Consider the following 21487-nt stretch of genomic DNA (forward strand, 5'->3'; position numbering starts at 1 on the left):
TGTGGAGAAAAAGGAACCCTCCTACACTGTTGGTAGGAATGTAAAGTGGTACAGCCACTATAGAGAACAGTATGGAGGTTCCTCAGAAAACTAAAAATAGAGCTACCATATGATCCTGCAATCCCATTCCTGGGCATATATCTGGAGAAAACCATAACTGGAAAAGACACATGCACTCCAGTGTTCATTGCAGCACTATTTACAATATCCAAGACATGGAAGCAACCTAAATGTCCACTGACAGATGAATGGATAAAGAAGATGTAGTATATTTATACAATGGAATATTACTTAGCCATAAAAAATGAATGAAATAATGCCATTTTCAGCAACACAGATGGACCTAGAGATTATCCTACTAAGTGAAGTAAGCCAGACAAAGTCAAATATCATAAGATATCGCTTATATTAGAATCTAAGGAAAAAACAATACAAATGAACTTATATACAAAACAGAAATAGACCCACAGACATAGAAAACAAACTTATGATTACCAAAGGGGAAGGGGGAGGATAAATTAAGAGTTTGGGATTAATACGTACATACTACTATATATAAAATAGATAACCAACAAGGACCTACTGTGTAGCTAACAGAACTATACTCAATATTTTGTAATAACCTATATGGGAAAAGAATCTGAAAAAAAATAACTCTATATGTGTGTATAACTTTATCACTTTGCAGTACACGTGAAACTAACACAACATTGTAAATCAACTATACTTCAATTTAAAAAAAGAATATTGTCAACTCTCATGAAGTAAAAAAAAAAAGCATGGAAATGCAAGATAAGTGAGTATATCTACTTATAAAATTAGAAAAATAAATAAATAAGTAAATAAGGACCTTACAGTTTCCCTTCATTATTTAGTACTTACATATTTAATGAAAATATATATTTTACCTGCAAAATCTGTGTGGGGGATATTTCACCATTGGTTTCAGTTGCAAAAGACACCATATGCTCTGGAAAAAAATACTGACGAAAAGATACATGTTATATTATCCCAAAGCCATGCCAGAAAAGATTGAACTATGACCAACACAGTAATCTAAAGCAAAAGCTCTTTAAATCAGTGTGTTGAAAATTCACCCAAAGCACTTTTAAAAATGCCAGTCCCTGACTCTACCTGCAGGTATCTTAATGAGAAGGTAGGAGCAGGGCCCAAAGACTAGCCAAACACCCTCAGATGGTGCTGATACACAGAGAGCCACGTACCTCCAGTTACAAACACTGCCCTCAGGCTGACAGTGTGCTAGCTCCCATACGTCTTCCCGAGTCCTGCAACCACTCTAGCAGGTACTGAAGGACTATCAGCTCCATTTTATAAAGTCAAGGCTCATAGAAGTAAGGGATATATATACCTAAGGTCACGGCCCACAGAGCAGAGGAACAAGGAGTTAAACTAGAGCTCCAGGGAGCTACAATGACAGTCTTTCCCACCGACTATCTTTCCAAACCTGTTTAATCATAAAATTCACCCAGGAAACCTGTTTAAAAATAGGAATTCCCAGGACCTCTTTCCTGGAGTGTCTGATTCAGTAGGTCAGGGCAGGACCTGGATCCTGTATTTTTTTTTGTGGTACGCGGGCCTCTCACTGTTGTGGCCTCTCCCGTTGTGGAGCACAGGCTCTGAACGCGCAGGCTCAGCGGCCATGGCTCACGGGCCCAGCCGCTCCGCATCATGTGGGATCCTCCCGGACCGGGGCATGAACCCGTGTCCCCTGCATCGGCAGGCGGACTCTCAACCGCTGCACCACCAGGGAAGCCCCCTGGATCCTGTCTTTTTAACAAGCACTATCCCCTTCCCCAGGGAGTTTTGATGATCAGGCAAGTTTAGGAAAATATATGCCACTACATTTCCTTTAAGAAAGGGTTTTTGAAGCGTAGTTCTATTAACATTGGTCTAATAATGCTGTGTTGGGGGGACTGTCCTGTGCATTGCAGGACGTTTAGAGCATTCTTGGCCTCCACCCACTAGCAGCACCCCCATCCCCCCAGTATGACAACCAAAAATGTCTCCAGACATTACCACATCACCTCCCAGTTGAGAACCACTACTCGAGTCTACAAAATGAATCTACAGTCTTGTTTAAATTTTAAAAACTAAAATAAAACCGAGCACTAAACCCTATGTCTTTAACTATGACTTTTAAATTCTTGTTTTTAATAAAGATTCATAATAAGAAAAGTTTCCTTTCAAATTCTAATTCTATTTAATTTTTATTAGGACTCGTATTTTCTTTGTCAAAGATCATCCCACTTTGTTTCTATTAATAAGTTCAAATAAAAGAGCGTAAGAGGTTTTTCAGGGTTTGAAAATATTCTATTATGGTGTGCATCATATATTTTTCATAAAGTATCATTTCAATCCAATTATCCAAAACTTAGTGTAAAAATATGCTACAGCTGCAGAGTCAAAAACAATTTAAAATAATGAGCCCAGAGGCTATTCTGACTTCTCTAGATCACTAGTCTTCATTAGAATGTGACATACATTTACTTTCTTTTAAAAAGCCACGTAGTATTTACTAGATAATGCACTGGTCTTTATTTCATTTCTACTTAGCTCAGTTATTGCACTGAAAACATAATAGTTTGGAACAGCAAGATACATGTCAATCTAAACTTCTGGCTAAGTTTCAACATTCCCAACAAACATCAATCCTTTTTCCTTTAGAATTTTTCTTATTTAATTTCCTAAATTCTGTGAAAAGAGTTAAACCATAATATTTTGGAAACTGCTTGGAGATATCTAATAATTCCCCAAATCAAATGTAGGTTTTTTTCTAAAAAAGCAAGAAAAGAAGCAATAGTTCCCCAAAACCATGTATATGAACTTCTGTGATGATGTTGGCTAATCATTGTTAGAGTAAGAAGTGTGACTATAGTTTTAAAGGGCCAGAATTCTTACCTACCGTTTACCAAATAGAGACTTGTATTTTATCCATAGTGACATTTTTCTTCACATAAAATAAAATAAAATTTAACTAAACTCATTCATTTTCCATAACTATTAATGGGGATTTCACTTACCATTGGGTTTTTAAAGAATTCATATTTGGCATAATTTTTTCTAAAGTATAGCTTATTTTCTTCTTCCATTCCCCAGTTAGATAGCACTTCAATCACCAGCTCGTGGTCTTCTATTGTTCTTTCTGTAAAGAATGTTCCAGTGAGCATGTCAACAGATAGATAGATGGATGGATGGATGGATAGAAAGATAGACAGGCAGGCAGACAAATAAACATATGGACGTATATATCCATACAAATATATAAAATATATTATGTACGTATCTTTATTAAACATAGAAAATTTCAACTCAATTCTGGAATAATCAGATTGATAAAATTTTCATTAATTTTGAATTAGTAATGTTGATTTTTATACCAAAGCAGACTGTAACCCAAAGAGAAAAATGACATAAAATATCACAATGCACTTATTACTAATTCTCAATCTCCTTTTATTGCTATGTAAATTATAAGTTTGATAACAAAACTGCATGAAGAATATGGGAACTATTCTTTTTCTCCAACTCATCATGGTGCCAAAATTAAAATATTTGCTTCAAGGTTGAACAATTCATCCCATTAAAGAAACCTGATTTCTGGTGGCACTTTTTACTTTCAAAACTAATGTTCAGGCAAATGTAGTTTGTATTACCAATGAAGATAATTAGGCAGGGTGGGAAGGCACTTAGGAGGAAAGGCACTTAAAATGAAAAAAGCAATGGCAACTTTAAAGAGGTGAACATAACATGATGCAAATTTCCTATTTTAATAAGAAACTGTGATGTTCATAGAGGTACTATTCATAATAGCCCCAAACTGGAAAATACCCAAATGCCTATCAACGTGAGAATGAATAAATAAACTGTGTAAAGGACACAATGGAATATATACTACAATAACACACAACTGCATGGATGAATTCCACAAACATAATACTAAATGAAAGACGTCAGACACAAAGAGTACATGCTACATGATTCCACTTATATAAGTTCAACACAGATACAATAAATCCATGGTGTTAGAAATCAAGATAATAGGGATAGGGGTTGAGTGAGCAGGGGCATGAGGGAACCCCGGGGGGTGAGAAATATTCTGTTTCTTAATCTGGGTGTTGGATACTCAGGTAGAAACAATATCTGAGAATTCACCAAGTTGTCCACCTTTGTCCACTTATGTTAAGGTATGTCATGCTTCAATAAAAGGTTAAAGAAAAGTGACTGTGAAATTATTAATGCAAAATAAAAAATGGAGAACAGCCAAATAAGAAATATAAATCCTCTGCTTTTTTAGGTGCTTCTAGGACCTTTCGGAAAAGTATCTATGTCTCAGAAATTCACCACTCAGGAGTAATCTGTGACCTACAGCACCAAACCCTTGAAAGTAATGTCATACTTAAACAGAAGCTTATTCATCTGAAAGGGAGTTCTTGTAAGAGTGCTGAATGAATATATGAATACGAATGAGTTGGAGCTAAGTGTGTATCAGCACTCCCGGGTTCTGTTCCTAATTCAGATTGCTCTTCTTCGGTCTCATTGACTAGCTCTGGTAGCTCCTTCTCCCACCTAAGATGCAGTCCTTGGCTGGACTCTTGTTTTTCCTCTTCTCTCAACTAATTAACTCTCCCTTCTTCAGCCATTATGTCTGTCAAGTTCCCTGAAGTGAAATCTCCAGCTACAGTTGCTTTCACTTGCACTCCAATCCTAACTGCTAGACTTTCCACCACTTCAAACATAATCTGTCTAAAACCAAAGTTCAGTATGGTGGTCCCTCCAAATATTAAACAATTCCAGCAATTCCACTTCCAAGTTCATAACCAAAAGAAGTGAAAGCAGGGACTGGAACAGATACTTGTACATCAATGTTCATTGTAGCATCATTCACAATAGTCAGAAAGTAAAAACATCCTAATGTCCATCAACAAATGAATGGGTGAACAAAATGTAGTAAAGACATTCAGTGGAATATTTAGCCTTAAAAAGGAATGAAATTCTGACACATGTTACAACATGGATGAACCTTAAAGATATTATACTATGTAAAATAAGACAGACACAAAAGAAAAAACATTATATGAGGTACCTAGAGCAGACAAATTCATAGAGACACAAAGTAGAATGGTGGCTGTCAAGGACCAGGGTGTGGGAAGAATGAGGAGCTATTGTTTAATGGGTTCAGGGTTTCAATATGAAAAGATTAAAATGTTCTAGAGATGGATGGGGGTGATGGTTGTACAACAATATAAATATAAATAATTGTACATAATGCCAGTGAACTTTACCCTTAAAATGAATGAAATGATAAATTTTATGTTACATGCATGCTACCAAAATTTGTAAAAAATGTAAAAAAATGAAACAAAGTATCTTCCTTTTTCTCTCTCAAACTGCTTTTTCCTAAATTTTCCAATGTCCATTACAACTTTCTCTATGTCCACTCCAATATCCTCCAGTTGTTACCCCAGATATCAGACTCTTTGTCCGAGTGTCTCTCACACAACCAACAACCCCCCACCCATTCCCACTATCATCATTCCCATTTAGACCTTCACTTTTTCCTAACTAATCTCCAAGCCTCTGTTTTTCTCATTCTTCCAATCCAACCTGGACCCTGATATCACAGGAAACCTAATAAAACATTTGTATCAATGTGACCCCCGCTCAAAAACTTGTCCACTTCCTACTTGTTATGAGATAAATCCATATAGTCTGGCAGTTTTAACTTATTCATTCATCTATCCATTCGACAAATATTTATTGAAGGCCTACCATGTGTCAGACAGTCATTGTGGGGCTTGGAATTTTGTAGTGAACAAGACAGTCAGAAGTCATTGCCTCATGGAGCTTCAATTCTAATGGGAAGACATGGACAATAAATCATGTAAATCATGTAAATCTTAAAAGGTGGCAATAAACACTATAGAGAAAAATGGATCAGGGAGGAGGGAAAAAGGAGGGCACAAGGGAAAGGAATCTATTTTGAACGTAAGACTACTATGAGCTGACTTACATTTTCATTGGATCACACTGGATGCTGAGTGGATAACTGATTTCAAAAGGCTTAAGGGTAGAAACAGGAAGACCATCTAGCAGAACGTTGCAATTAACAAGGGGAGATGATGTGGCCTGGATGAGGGTGGCAGCATGTAAGAAGTAGACAGAATCTGTGTGTATTCTGAAGGTAGAGCCAACAGGATTTGTTGACAAATTGGATGTGGAGTGAAAGAGAGGGGGCAGCAGTGAAGGAAGACACCAAGATCCTTGGCTTAAGCATTTGTAAGGACTACTGCCATTAATGAGCTAAGAAGACTGTAAGAGAAGCAGTTTGCAGGGAGATCCAGCAGTCACTGAGATATCAAGTGGGAAGTTGCATCCTTAACAATCTTTTTTATCCTTACTTTTGTTTAATTCACACAACCCCAGCTGATATTTTCAATCTTATGAAGCATAGGTTCACATTATTAAATATACTATGTGCTACGCACTGTATCTGTATTTATTGCAACCAAGGTGGGAGAAAATTGCAAGATGTTAAGCAATATGTCTGCTTATTTGCTTTACCAACCTGTGTTTCACTGTACCCATCACCTATCTCTACCACTAAGGAAACAGACATGTTCTGCCCTGAAGTTAAACTATACAGAGAGGCAAAAATGACAGAGATGCACTTTATTTACTTTTGAGCTTCAAATTAGACTTTGTCAATCTTTGACAAATATGATCACTTGGGGAGAATAATGGCCAGCCAATCCTCCACTGACTCATACAGGGATGCACCCTCTGTACTCTGGGAAAGGATCTGGAATTAAAGAGTTAGTGGAGGAAAGGGTGGAGTGGAGACTGAGAGGGGGCTAGATAGTACCTGGATGGTTGAGGTCACAGTGACCCTATAACCTGCCCCTTCCGGAATTAGGACCCTTTCAGGATGAGCAGCTGATGTTGATAAAATCCTAGGTAAGCTTAATGGTGGTGTGTGGTTCAAACCAAAGAGTAGCCTTAGGAGGCTTCTACCCTCAAGTAGAAGCCCTGTATCTAACATGGCGGAAAAGCAAGAGCTGAGTGCAATGTTGAGGAAGATGAGCCCATAGCATCCAAGTATGAAGAAAGAGCACTGCAGAACCAAGTCCTCCAGAAGAAGTGTGGAAGGGCTAAGAGAAGACCAAGAATTTAGGGGGCTTATGATACAGGCAATAAGCTTGAGAGAAATAAGAGTTTCTAGAACATGAAGAGAAGAGTTGGATAGAAGTTAGACAAATACCCTTCCTGGGACTTAAATGCCCCACCAGAGTGTTGGAAGAGTGAAAGTAGGTCTTAACCTTCAATTGAGTGTATCTTAAACCTGTATGTAACCTCATTTATATAACCTGAATTGATTATTTACCCCAACAAGATGATAACAATCTGTAAAGCAAACCAGTAACAGAAGATTAAACTGTCTGCCATTAAGAGGTCAGGAGACTCAGAGTTAGAAATTAATTCAAGGTATAGAAATAAAGGAAGTTATATCTCTGCATATCTCAATCTGAGACCTTTTTCATTATTGTATTTAATTCTTATAATATCTGCAGTAAGCTGAATATGGCCCCAAAGACATCAGGTCCTAATCTCTGGAATCTGTAAATGTTACCTTATATGGCAAAGCATTTGCAGATGTCATTAACTGAAAGATATTAAGATGAGGAGATTATCCAGGATTACAAAGGTGGGCCCTAAATCCAAACACAAGTATGGTTTTAGGAGACAGAAGGAGATCTGACAGAGAAAGAAGAGGAAAGGGCAATGTGACCACAGAGGCAGAGACTCAAGTGATGTGGCCACAAGCCAAGGAATGATGGCAGCCACCAGAAGCTGAAAGAGGAAAGGAACAGCCTCCCCATGAAGCCCCTGGAAGGAGTGTGGCCCTGCCAACACCTTGATTTCAGCCCAGTGAAATTAATTTTGGACTTCTCACCTCCAGAACTGTTAAAAGATGACATTTCTATTGGTTTAAGCCAGCAGTAATTTGTTACAGCAGCCTTAGGAAACTATGAGGATAACCTAAAGAGCAAATTCTATTTCCATTTTACAGATGGCAAACGTCTCAGGATTTGAATGGCTTCCACATGTCTGACCCTAAGTCTCTGCTCCTTCCTCTGCACAGCACTGCCTCTGCCTTCACTACAGTTCCCACTGGAAGGGCATCCCCTGTTTATATCCTACTCATTCTTTCTTTATCAGCTCAAATCTCTTTCACATTCCTCAGTTCTCAAGATTCGATTGCCTCCAATTCTTTTATCTTGAAATGTATTCGATAACTATTTGCTAATTAATTGAAAACAAACAACCACATTTTGAGTGTAAGGGGAAAGAATTTAACAGGCAATATTTCACATTATTATCAATCTTAACCTCACATGAAAGTAACATAAATCATTTGAATTTGGATTACATCAAAAAAGAAAATAAAATAGAATGGAAAAACCAAGCTGCATTTGAACAGCTATGACAAATGTGTCACAAAAAAACTAGTGTAATATGTGTAGTCACCAAAAAAGCAGCAGTCTAGTTGGGGTTTTGTTGGCTACACTCAAATAAAGCCCAGCATACCAATCTAGAATGAAAAAATAATGGATACAATATTTGCAGAAAATTTCATAGACCTATAACACCAAATATTTAAATAATGCAATTACTAGCATCAGGAAAATAGCCTGGAAATCTTAAGCAGAAAAATATCTTCAAATAAAGCTGGCTAAAACTAGAGTAAGTGGGAAAGCAAAAGACGTATTTCCCATTCCTTCAAAGAAGATTTCTGGCACTATCCAATGGAAAATTCAGAAAACATGTAAAAAGCAAAATCCAGAGGATCAAATGCAGCTACAGGTTTTCACCTCTTATACTCATCTCGTAATGGAGATAAAACTTACCTATTATAGAATCTGGCTTTTTAAAATATTAAATATTTTTTTTTACATTTATATATCACCATCCCCATTCAGATGTTCTGTCATAAATACCATCCCCCAACCAAGTTTCATTATGTTAAAGGATTAATGCTACAATAACCCAAAGAGAGATTGGTTCAAGATGGCAGAGTACAAGGATGTGCTCTCACTCCCTCTTGCGAGAGCACCGGAATCACAACTAACTGCTGAACAATCATTGACAGGAAGGCACTGGAACTCACCAAAAAAGATACCCCATATCCAAATACAAAGAAGAAGCCACATGAGATGGGAGGAGGGGCGTAATCACAATAAAATCAAATCCCATAACTGCTGGGTGGTGACTCACAAACTGGAGAGCACTTATACCACAGAAGTCCACCCACTGGAGTGAAGGTTCTGAGCCCCATGTCAGGCTTCCCAATCTGGGGATCCAGGAATGGGAGGAGGAATTCCTAGAGAATCAGACTCTGAAGGCTAGGAGGATTTGATAGCAGGACTTCGACAGGACTTGGGGAAATAGAGATTCCACTCTTGGAGAGCACACACAAAGTAGTGTGCACATCACGACCCAGGGGAAAGAGCAGTGACCCCACAGGAGACTGAACCAGACCTACCCGCTAGTGTTGGAGGGTCTCCTGTAGAGGCAGAGGTGGCTATGTCTCACCGTAAGAACAAGGACACTGGCAGCAGAAGTTCTGGGAAGTACTCCTTGGTGTGAGCCCTCCCAGAGTCCACCATTAGCCCCACCAAAGAGCCCAGGTAGGCTCCAGTGTTGGGTCGCCTTAGACCAAACAAACAACAGGGAGGGAACCCAGCCTCACTGATCAGTAGACAAGCAGATTAAAATTTTAGTGAGCTCTGCCCACCAGAACAACAGCCAGCTCTATCCACCACCATCAGGAAACCAGGACAAGCCTCTTAGATAGCCTCATCCACCAGAGAACAGACAGCACAAGGAAGAAGAACTACAATCCTGCAGCCTGTGGAACAAAAACCACATTCACAGAAAGATAGACAAGATGAAAAGGCAGAGGGCTATGTACCAGATGAAGGAACAAGATACAACCCCAGGAAAACAACTAAATGAAGTGGAGATAGGCAACCTTCCAGGAAAAGAATTCAGAATAATGACAGTGAAGATGATCCAGGACCTCAGAAAAAGAATGGAGGCAAAGATCAAGAAGATGCAAGAAATGTTTAACAAAGACCTAGAAGAAATAAAGAACAAACAAACAGAGATGAGCAATAAAATAACTGAAATGAAAAATATACTAGAAGGAATCAATAGCAGAATAACAGAGGCAGAAGAATGGATAAGTGACCTGGAAGACAGAATGGTGGAATTCACTGCTGCAGAACAGAATAAAGAAAAAAGAATGAAAAGAAATGAAGACAGCCTAAGAGACCTCTGGGGCAACATTAAACACACCAACATTAGCATGACAGGGGTCCCAGAAGGAGAAGACAGAGAGAAAGGACCCGAGAAAATACTGGAAGAGATTATATTCGAAAACTTCCCTAACATGGGAAAGGAAATAGCCACCCAAGTCCAGGAAGCACAGAGAGTCACATACAGGATAAACCCAAGGAGAAGCACGCTGAGACACATAGTAATCAAATTGGCAAAAATTAAAGATAAAGAAAAATTATTGAAAGCAGCAAGGCAAAAATGACAAATAACATACAAGGGAACTCCCATAAGGTTACCAGCTGATTTCTCAGCAGAAACTCTGCAAGCCAGAAGGCAGTGGCATGACATATTTAAAGTGATGAAAGGGAAGAAGCTACAACCAAGATTACTCTACCCAGCAAGGATCTCATTCAGATTCAATGGAGAAATCAAAAGCTTTACACAGAAGCAAAAGCTAAGAGAATTCAGCACCACCAAACCAGCTCTACAAGAAATGCTAAAGGAACTTCTCTAAGTGGGAAACACAAGAGAAAAAAAGGACCTACGAAAACAAACCCAAAACAATTAAGAAAATGGTCATAGGAACAATATATATCAATAATTACCTTAAACTTGAATGAATTAAATGCTCCAACAAAAGACACAGGCTTGCTGAATGGATACAAAAACAAGACCCATATATATGCTGTCTACCAGAGACCCACTTCAGATCAAGGGACACATACAGACTGAAAGTGAGGGGATGGAAAGAGATATTCCATGCAAATGGAAATCAAAAGAAAGCTGGAGTAGCAATATTCATATCATATAAAATAGACTTTTAATATTACAAGAGACAAAGAAGGACACTACATAATGATCAAGGGATCAATCCAAGAAGATATAACAATTATAAATATATATGCACCCAACATAGGAGCACCTCAATACATAAGGCAACTGCTAACAGGTATAAAAGAGGAAATCAACAGTAACACAATAATAGTGGGGGACTTTAACACTTCGCTTACACCAATGGACAATCATCCAAACAGAAAATTACTAAGGAAACACAAGCTTTAAATGACACAATAGACCAGATAGATTTAATTGATATTTTTAGGACATTCCATCCAAAAACAGCAGATTACACTTTCTTCTCAAGTGTCCATGGAACATTCTCCAGTATAGATCACATTTTGGGTCACAAATCAAGCTCAGCAAATTTAAGAAAACTGAAATCATCTTTTCTGACCACAACGCTTTGAGATTAGAAATGAATTACAGGGAAAAAGCGTATAAAACACAAACACATGGAGGCTAAACAGTACTTTACTAAATAACCAAGAGATCACTGAAGAAATCAAAGAGGAAATCAAAAAATACCTAGAGACAAATGACAATGAAAACACGACGATCAAATCCTATGTGGTGGGGCTTCCCTGGTGGCACAGTGGTTGGGGGTCCTCCTGCCGATACAGGGGCCGCGGGTTCGTGCCCCGGTCTGGGATGATCCCGCGTGCAGCGGAGTGGCTGGGCCCGTGAGCCATGGCTGCTGGGCCTGCGTGTCTGGAGCCTGTGCTGCGCAACGGGAGAGGCCGCGGAGGTGAGAGGCCCGCGTAATGCAAAAAAAAAAAAAGATCTTCCAACAAACAAAAGTCCAGGACAGATGACTTCACAGGTGAATTCTATCAAACATTTAGAGATGAACTAACACCCATCCTTTTCAAACTCTTCCAAAAAATTGCAGAGGAAGGAACACTCCCAGACTCATTCTATGAGGCCACCATCACTCTGATACTAAAACCAGGCAAAGATAAAACAAAAAAAGAAAATTACAGACCAATATCACTGATGAATACAGATGCAAAAATCCTCATCAAAATACTAGCAAACAGAATCCAACAAGCCATTAAAAGGATCATCCACCATGATCAAGTGGGATTTATCCCAGGGATTCAAGGGTTCTTCAGGATACACAAATCAATCAATGTGATACACCATATTAACAAAGTGAAGAATAAAAACCATATGATCATCTCAATAGATGCAGAAAAAGCTTTTGACAAAATTCAACACCCATTTATGATAAAAACTCTCCAGAAAGTGGGCATAGAGGGAACCTACCTCAACATAATAAAGGCCATATACAACAAACCCACATCAAACAGCATTCTCAATGGTGAAAAACTGAAAGCATTTCCTCTAAGATCGGGAACGAGACAAGTATGTCCACTCTCAAAACTATTTTTCAACATAGTTTTAGAAGTCCTAGCCACGGCAATCAGAGAAGAAAAAGAAATAAAAGGAATACAAATTGGAAAAGAAGAAGTAAAACTGTCACTGTTTGCAGATGATATGATACTATGCATAGAGAATCCTAAAGGTGCCACCAGAAAACTTACTAGAACTAATCAATGAATTTGGTAAGGTTGCAGGCTACAAAATTAATGCACAGAAATCTCTTGCATTCCTATACACTAATGATGAAAAACCTGAAAGAGAAATTAAGGAAACACGCCCATTTACCATTGCAACTAAAAGAATAAAATACCTAGGAATAAACCTACCTAGGGAGACAAAAGACATGTATGCAGAAAACTATAAGACACTGTTGAAAGAAATTAAAGATGATACAACAGATGGAGAGGTACATATACCATGTTCTTGGATTGGAAGAATCAATATTGTGAAAATGACTATATTACCCAAAGCTATCTACAGATTCAATGCAATCCCTATCAAATTACCAATGGCATTTTTTACAGAATTAGAACAAAAAAATCTTAAAATTTGTATGGAGACACAAAAGACCCCAAATAGCCAAAGCAGTCTTGAGGGAAAAAAACGGAGCTGGAGCAATCTGACTCCCTGACTTCAGACTATACTACAAAACTCCAGTAATCAAGACACTATGGTACTGGCCCCAAAACAGAAATACAGATCAATGGAACAGGATAGAAAGCCCAGAGATAAACCCACGCACCTATGGTCAACTAATCTATGACAAAGGAGGCAAGGTTATACAATGGAGAAAAGACAGTTTCTTCAATAAGTGGTGTTGGGAAAATTGGAAAGGTACATGTAAACGAATGAAATTAGAACACTCCCTAACACCAGACACAAAAATAAACTCAAAATGGATTTGAGACCTAAATGTAAGACCAGACACTATAAAACTCTTAGAGGAAAACATAGGAAGAACACTCTTTGACATAAATCACAGCAAGATATTTTTTGACCCACCTCCTAGAGTAATGGAAATATAAACAAAAATAAACAAATGGGACCTAATGAAACTTAAAAGCTTTTGCAAAGAAAAGGAAACTACAAACAAGACGAAAAGACAACCCTCAGAATGGGAGAAAATATTTGCAAGTGAATCAACTGACAAAGGATTAACCTTTAAAATATATAAACAGCTCATGCAGCTCAATATCAAAAAAACAAACAAACAAATCCAAAAATGGGCAGAAGACCTAAACAGGCATGTCTCCAAAGAAGACATACAGATGGACAAGAAGCACATGAAAAGCTCCTCAACATCACTAATTTTTAGAGAAATGCAAATCAAAACTACAATGAGGTATCACCTCACACCAGTTAGAATGGGCATCATCAGGAAATCTACAAACAAAAAATGCTGGAGAGGGTGTGGAGAAAAGGGAACCCTCTTGCACTGTTGGTGGGAATGTAAATTGATACAGCCACTATGGAGAACAGTATGGAGGTTCCTTAAAAACTAAAAATAGACCTACCATATGACCCAGCAATCCCATTACTGGGCACATACCCAGAGAAAACCATAATTCAAAAAGACACATGCATCCCAATGTTCGCTGCAGCACTATTTACAACAGCCAGGTCATGGAAGCAACCTAAATGCCTATCAACAAACGAATGGATAAAGGAGATGTGGTACATATATATGGAATATTACTCAGCCATAAAAAGGAACGAAACTGCATCACTTGTAGAGACGTGGATGAATCTAGAGACTGTCATACAGAGTGAAGTAAGTCAGAAAGAAAAAAGCATATATCGTATGTTAACGCATATATGTGGAACCTAGAAAAATGGTACAGATGAACTGGTTTGCAGGGCAGAAATTGAGACACAGATATAGAGAAGAAATATATGGACACCAAGGGGGGAAAGTGGCAGGGGGTGGTGGTGGTTTAATGAATTGGGAGATTGGGATTGACATGTATACACTAATATGTATAAAATAGATAACTAATAAGAACCTGCTGTATAAAAAAATAAGTTAAATAAAATTTATAAATAAATAACCCAAAGAACCCTAAGAGGCCTAACTGATTATCAGCTAATCACATCTTACAGAAAATTTGTGGTTTTTTAAAAATTTATTTATTTATATATTTTTGGCTGCATTGGGTCTTTGTTGCGGCTCACGGGCTTTCTCTAGTTGCGAGAGCAGGGGCTACTCTTCATTGCGGTGCGCGGGCTTCTCATTGTGGTGGCTTCTCTTTGTTGCGGAGCACAGGCTCTAGTCACATGGGTTTCAGTAGTTGTGGCTCGCAGGCTCAGCAGTTGTGGCTCACGGGCTCTAGAACGCAGGCTCTGTAGTTGTGGCGCATGGGCTTAGTTGCTCCGTGGCATGTGGGATCTTCCCAGACTAGGGCTCGAACCCGTGTCCCCTGCATTGGCAGGCGGATTCTTATCCACTGCGCCACCAGGGAAGTCCCAAAATTTGTTTTTTTTTAAAAAGTGAAGATATTGAACTAAATACAGACCTTAACAGGGAGAAAGTTCAACAAGAGGATATAAGATGCCTAGATGGATTACCTTGAGAGGAAAAGAAAAATGCTTAAAAGGGAGGTGAAAAGTGGCTGAAGAGCAGCTTTGTTTTGCCAAGCCCTAAGCATAGTATAAGACATCATCACCAACACCCAAGAAAGGAAAAACAAAACAAAACAAAACCCTTGTCTAGATGGCTTCCCATAAACTTTCTCTTGACTCTTCCTCTATAGCCTCATTCTAAAACCAAGCAGACTTTAACCAACTCAGTAATTCTCCTAAGTAACTTATAATATATTTTTTTAATTATCAAAAAAATATTAATTCTATATTTAGGGGCTCTTTGCTGTAATGTTTGAAAAAACAGTATTAGGAGCTGTCACCCAGAATGAACTCAGAGACTTTATGACCTACCATTTGAGAAATGACCCCCGGTAAAAGTCAAATAAATTCAACGTGATTTTTTTTTAAAAAGCCTTACTTTTAAATCTTCATAAATTCATCTAAAATACTATATTAAGATGTATTATTAAAATTTAACAGATACAAGTCTATTTAAAAAGCTTTCTGAAGAATTTTTCAGGGATTGTAAATTATTACAATGATCAAATAGCACTCTTACGTAGGTAGAAAAATAGGAGAGAAGCTGTCTTAAATCACTTCAAGACAGCAACCAAAAAGGAGGAAAAAAGGAAAAAAAGCCTTCAAAAAGAGTGAAAAAAAGCTTTCTTAAAACACAAACAAAAGCTTCATATCACTTTAAGTTTTATTTTTGTTTCTGATAGATCAGTGAAGTCTTACATTAATAGAATAAAATATTACCAAACAGTGATAACTATACATAATTCTGTTTTCTATTTAATTTTCAGAAACTTTTTCTTTAAAAAAAAAAAAAAAAAGAAGAGAGACTTTTCTTCTGAAACTGTTGATTTAACTTCAAAGTCTTTTAAAAAACCTCAATCCCCCCAGAATGGAAAGTGTTCACCTGTGACCTTCTACCTGGATTTCTCCACTGAATCTACTGAAAGTACAGCGTGAGGATCAAATAGAAACTGGAGTCCCTACTCTTCTCCTCACTTGATAAGAGAAGAAACAAAAGTGGCTTTTAGCTCTAATTCACCCAGGAAACAATTCTTTGTATACCTTTGTTACAGGAAACTCCAGGAGACAAATGGTCCTTGTACTTCTCTGTGCTAGGCAGAAACTACATACATTTTGTCAATCTAATTGTCAGATAAAAATGAACAGCCTCTGACCAAGCAAAACAAAAACTGGAGAAGCAAAGAACAAAGCAAGTCTCAATTTCTAAAAGGTTCCTTAACCTAAGAAAACTACTTAATACCAGCAAGATTCCCTGGAAAATTGCCACTGCCAGATTCAGCTTCCCAAGTGCAATAATAGGAAAATCTTGACACTAAAGCTGATGGGTATAAAGGCCTTGTGGATCATTCTTCAACAGAGTGAAACAGTCGTCATATTAACTCAGACTCAATGATCACAACTTGTATTCACAGAAAGCCTTATTTTTCGACAAAATGTTTGCACATATATTGTCTCAAGCTGACTGTTAATACCTGAAGAGCTTAGAAACAGCTTCCATGAATTCTAAGTTATCCAATGACCCCTTTAAGGACTCAGAGTAAATTTCCAACTGGGCATGGCATGTGATTTCTTTGGCTTCTTTTTCAAGTCTCTTCCTTCTATGTACTTTGTAATCCATCCTTTGAACTACTTGATATAACAACTTACAGTTTAGTATACCTTAGTTCAAAAGCCATTTATTTATCCTAGACCCTGGGTTACAAAGATGTACATATACAGAGAGTTCCATTGCTTATGGAATTATGGCCTAGTTTTAATAATATGATCACTATTAAGACAGTTGCAGAAAATGTTATAGCAGTGTAGAAGATGGGTACTTGATCCAACTTGGAGCTTCAGGAAGTTGTCTGAACAAAGTCTTTAAAAACCTCTTAATAAGTTTTAAAAATTGTGTTTATTTCTTTTTTTCCCTGATTACTAAAATAATACATTTCCTTTACAGAAAATTTGAAAAGCACAGCTGACAATCAAAATGCATCTTTAAAACTGTCAGTCAGGAATAAGCACTTAACATTACATTATTGTCGTTTTCTTTGGGACTATGTGAGTTTATGTGTATATATTTTTCACAGCATTTAGAAAACACTGTACACATATAAACATATATACAGTGTTTCCTAAATGCTGTGAAAAATATATACTTTATTCAATCACTGTTATAATCTTACATTTCTCTACATCAGTCTTCAAAGCTCCAAAAACATGATTAAAAGCAGCATAACTTACATCCTATTAATATACTATAGTTTATAATATTCCCCTATTATAATAGCATTAGGTTTTATTTTTCTCATTAATTGATACTGTAAATAATCCTGCTTGAACAGCCTTAAATCTGTTTCTTATCCAGATTTGCTTGTTCTGCACACCCACCTATAGTGTGTACTTGTGGGAGCCTCACCTCCCAGGACACAATTCACCTCTATCACTCCTAGTGCTTCCTGTACCACTCTTTTTTTTGCGGGGTGGGGGGAGTTGGGGGGAGGTTGTAATTTCCTAATGGATGTATGAGAAAAGGTAGTGCCAGCAAGTATGCCAATTGTCTCAAAAAAAAAACTAGCTTCTGAGCAGCCGAAGTCTGTACCCAGGCATATGAGAGAGGCAGGTGTGTCTCCCTACCTGCTCTCAAATGGAAAGGGTGACTCTACTTCATAAGACTGAGCATGGGATGCCTCCAACTGCTGTTCTATCTCTCCTCTCCCCAGACCGCGGCACTAGGCTAGCTGTCAGTCAGCTTGGACAGCTGAGGGTTTCCATCTTTGTTTTCATAGGAATTTTTAGGAAATGGCTAGCAGTTATTATACAGTTATACTTTATTGCTATTTTTAACTAACATTCCAAGTAAGCCTTGGAAGATGCATAGCAGTTAGCCAGGTAAAGATGGGTGAGAAAGGGCTTCCTGAGAATCTTAACAGCATGAGCAAGGAACCCAAGGAGTAGAAATGCAGGCAACTACAGGCAGTTCTCTAATGTATAAACTAAGAGGAGGGAGGTGCAAGACACAAGGCTTGAGGTAGGAAGGGTAGTCAGGTCACAGGTAGTAAAGGACCTTGGACCCTAAGGCAAGGTGAATCAAGGTCTGCACTCAGATGAATAACTTTGGTATGACAGAGGCAAGAGGAAGGACCAAGTGTAAGGCTAAAGGAATTCCTGAGAAGAGAGATGATGAGAGCTGAACTCAGGCTATGAGAATACTGAAAAGGAAAAATCAGCTGGACCACAAGACAGATTTAGTTATGAGCACTCTTTGCTGGCTTCACATTTCCCATCTCCAGCCTTAGTGTGCTACCAGAGCACATGTCGCCTTAACCCTCAGGTCAGGGCTACCTAAGTCTCGACAGAGAAGGAAGCACACGTGTCCTAAGGGTTTCACAATTATTTCCGCTGGTGACGAGGGTGGTCACAACTCTGACGGCTGGTAGGTTCCAAACAGCACAGAAAGTACAACTACATATCAGTATCAGTGCCAGACAACAGAAAAAACACTTGTGTTTCTTCTGCAAAGAAGAAAACAGTGAAGGAGCAGCTTCAAAGCAGGCGGCTGTGAAGTGTTCCCTCACCGCTGCTGTGCACTGCTTCCGTCTTAAAGAGATCATGTGGGTATAGCTGCAAACATAAAAATGGCTTCATTAAAAGCCTGCAGTTATTCATTTTGCCTATTAAAGCCACTCCACAATGATACTCACAATAGAAATCTCAGCGGTCCCTAGCAATGACACTAAAATACAATTAATTCCACTTCCCGAGGAATCTATAGGTATGAGCTTGAGGTACTGTGTTAATTGCCCCTGCTTCATACCATGGCTTCAATTAGGAATCAAAATGGGAGCAAAGCAAACATGGATCCCATTAAGTTCCAGAAGACTTAAAACTGAAGTTCCCCCCCCACCACCACCATCCCCTTACGATAATGATAAAGGCAGGGGACTCCATCTGGGGAACTATAGTGACATCCAGTGGCTGTGAAGTAAAACACACCAGTTATGAAACAGATTGTTATATCATTAGAGAAGGGGAAATATTTGATGATATACTGATATTTTAAATCCAATGTCTATAAAGCTGTATGTACTACTAGAAACTTATAATAACACGACCCCAAATCAGGCAAATCAGCAATTTGTAACAAAATCAGGATATTTAGCTGCCTTCCATGATTTACTCTACCTATGAAAATTCTTGGTAGCATATATTAATAAGTAGGGACAGAGGGTATGAAATATTGATATCATAGTCAAAGCTCCAAATGTCATATTACCATTCACAATGTGTATAAATTCAACAACAGCACATTTCCAAAGTGATCCTCTTTTCAGCCAAGATAAATAGCTGGCTCTGCTATAAAGTGGACCAGGCTGGCTCAGTTTGATTCCCATAATTTCAGTACTACCTAGGTTTGTCTGAAAAGGTTCTTGAGGTTTCAGAATTTAAATTTGTTTTTATAGCATGCATGAGAGTTGCAGATGGAGAGTGAGAGAGACAAACCAACCACAGAATCCCGAAAACACTGGCCTGACCTAGTGAGGTGAGGAAATAACAAACTTGCTTCCACAGAAAATGCACACACGTGAGAATCTGACAGGTTCCTAGATTTGTGCAAGGTTGACTCTGGGCCAGGTATTTTTTATCACCGATTCTTTGTATTCTTATGTGTAAAATGGAGATGAAATAAATGTACATTGTGGGGTTGCTATGAGGCTAAATAGTGAGAGTGTCTATCAAGATGAATGTGAAACCTCTAAGTAGGGGCCCTGCACACATAAGATGCACATTAACAGTAGCTATCACACATGTGCATTCGTATTAAAAATACCAATAAAATTGGAGGGTTTTTTGCCACACAAAGTGCCATTCTGAAAACAGACTTTGAATTCCATAACCACATTTTGAATGTCATATGCTCCTCCTTCTGACTTTAGTAATTTGTGGTGTGTTTTAATGGATCACACACAACAGTAGCACATCTATTAACCACATAGCACGTCTCTGACACTTTCCTAAGCTTAGTTGGGATATTAAAGTGAACTAGAGTGCAGAAAACTCCCCACTCTCATCTATCTCCTAAGTCACAATATTCTTGCCTACAAGGCTTCAGGATCTCACAAACACTAAGCCTCATACGTGTGCAGACCATGACATGAAGATGGTACAATGCGGCATGCGCAACTGGCAGAAATGAGAGACGGGCAAGGATGAAGCCCGGAAGCCAAAGATAATTTGATGTAAAAGCAAAATGAAGTTGCTTAGCCTCCAAATGGGCAAAACTTGCGTTCGGGTCTTCTTAGTAGTAGACTTTAAAACTAAGTCAGACCATACTGCTCTCTGACGAAGAGACCTACAGTTACTTTATCCCTCACTCAGTGTAAGTAAAAGTCCAGTCCCCTCCACGGCCTGGGAGACCCTGCATGAGCTGGCTCTGCGGTAGCTCTGTGCAGTCCCTTTCCATTACTTTCCACCTTACTGACTCCCTAAGTCCTGTTTCCTGAACACAAGCACATTGCCACGTCCAGGCCTTCCCGCTTGATGTTCCCTTCTTCTAGAACAATCTTCTATTTAAGTGCAAGACCTGCTCCTGTCTGCTTTAGACCTCTACTCAAATATCACGCTGTCAGGGACACCTTCCCCGATCTACTTAAAGTGCATCTCCCAACCAGCCCCAGACTGCCTATCCCTTTCCCTGCCTTCCTTTTCTCCCCAGTGCTAATCACCACCTAAGAGATTGCACATTTTAGTCATGTATCTCTTGTCTTTCTCTTCCCACTAGAATGAAAACTCATGAGGGCATTGCTTTTTGTCTATTGTGTTCATACTGTACGCCCGGTATCCACACATAAAACAGGCTTGGTGCAAAATAGTCAACAGATATTTGTTAAACTATTGGAGGAAAGCAACAGGGAAAGGCGGGGGTGTTAGTTCCTAGTTTTTGTGGAATCTGTAAGGTGGAAAGGAAAAGAAAAAACTAAAAATAATCAGTATTTTTAAAAAATGCACACATACATAAAAGAAGGTAGTCTACACAAGTGAACTCATAGGCTAGAAATTATGTTGAAATAGAGAAACTAAAGAAAGTTATCTCAGCGCTGTGAAATAATGGATAGTATTGTTTAATTCCTGACATCTTTGTTTCTGTTATTTACAGTGAGCTGAATTATTTTTGTATTAAAAATACTTTTTTAAAATAATAGACCACCTCCTCACTTTTAGAATTCTATTCATTGAAAACTTATCATTTTAATCAAAGAGAGGTCAAGAATGTCTCCCAAACAACATGCAGAGCTCACTAGCT

General features: G+C 38.4%; 1 protein-coding gene across 3 annotated transcripts in view; it reads right to left on the reverse strand.

Moving 5' to 3' along the window:
• GRB14 (growth factor receptor bound protein 14) overlaps window positions 1-21487 on the reverse strand; it is a 180086-nt gene that overhangs the window by 25378 nt on the left and 133221 nt on the right. For all 3 annotated transcript variants that reach the window (XM_059052378.2, XM_067026214.1, XM_067026213.1), the window contains 2 exons: window positions 3042-3163; window positions 909-983 (listed from right to left, as the gene is read on the reverse strand). In XM_059052378.2, the coding sequence (XP_058908361.1) occupies window positions 909-983; window positions 3042-3163 (197 nt within the window). The remainder of the gene's footprint in view (window positions 1-908; window positions 984-3041; window positions 3164-21487) is intronic.

The sequence above is a fragment of the Kogia breviceps genome, chromosome 2 (genome assembly GCF_026419965.1).
Source record: "Kogia breviceps isolate mKogBre1 chromosome 2, mKogBre1 haplotype 1, whole genome shotgun sequence".
Lineage (NCBI taxonomy): Eukaryota > Metazoa > Chordata > Mammalia > Artiodactyla > Physeteridae > Kogia > Kogia breviceps.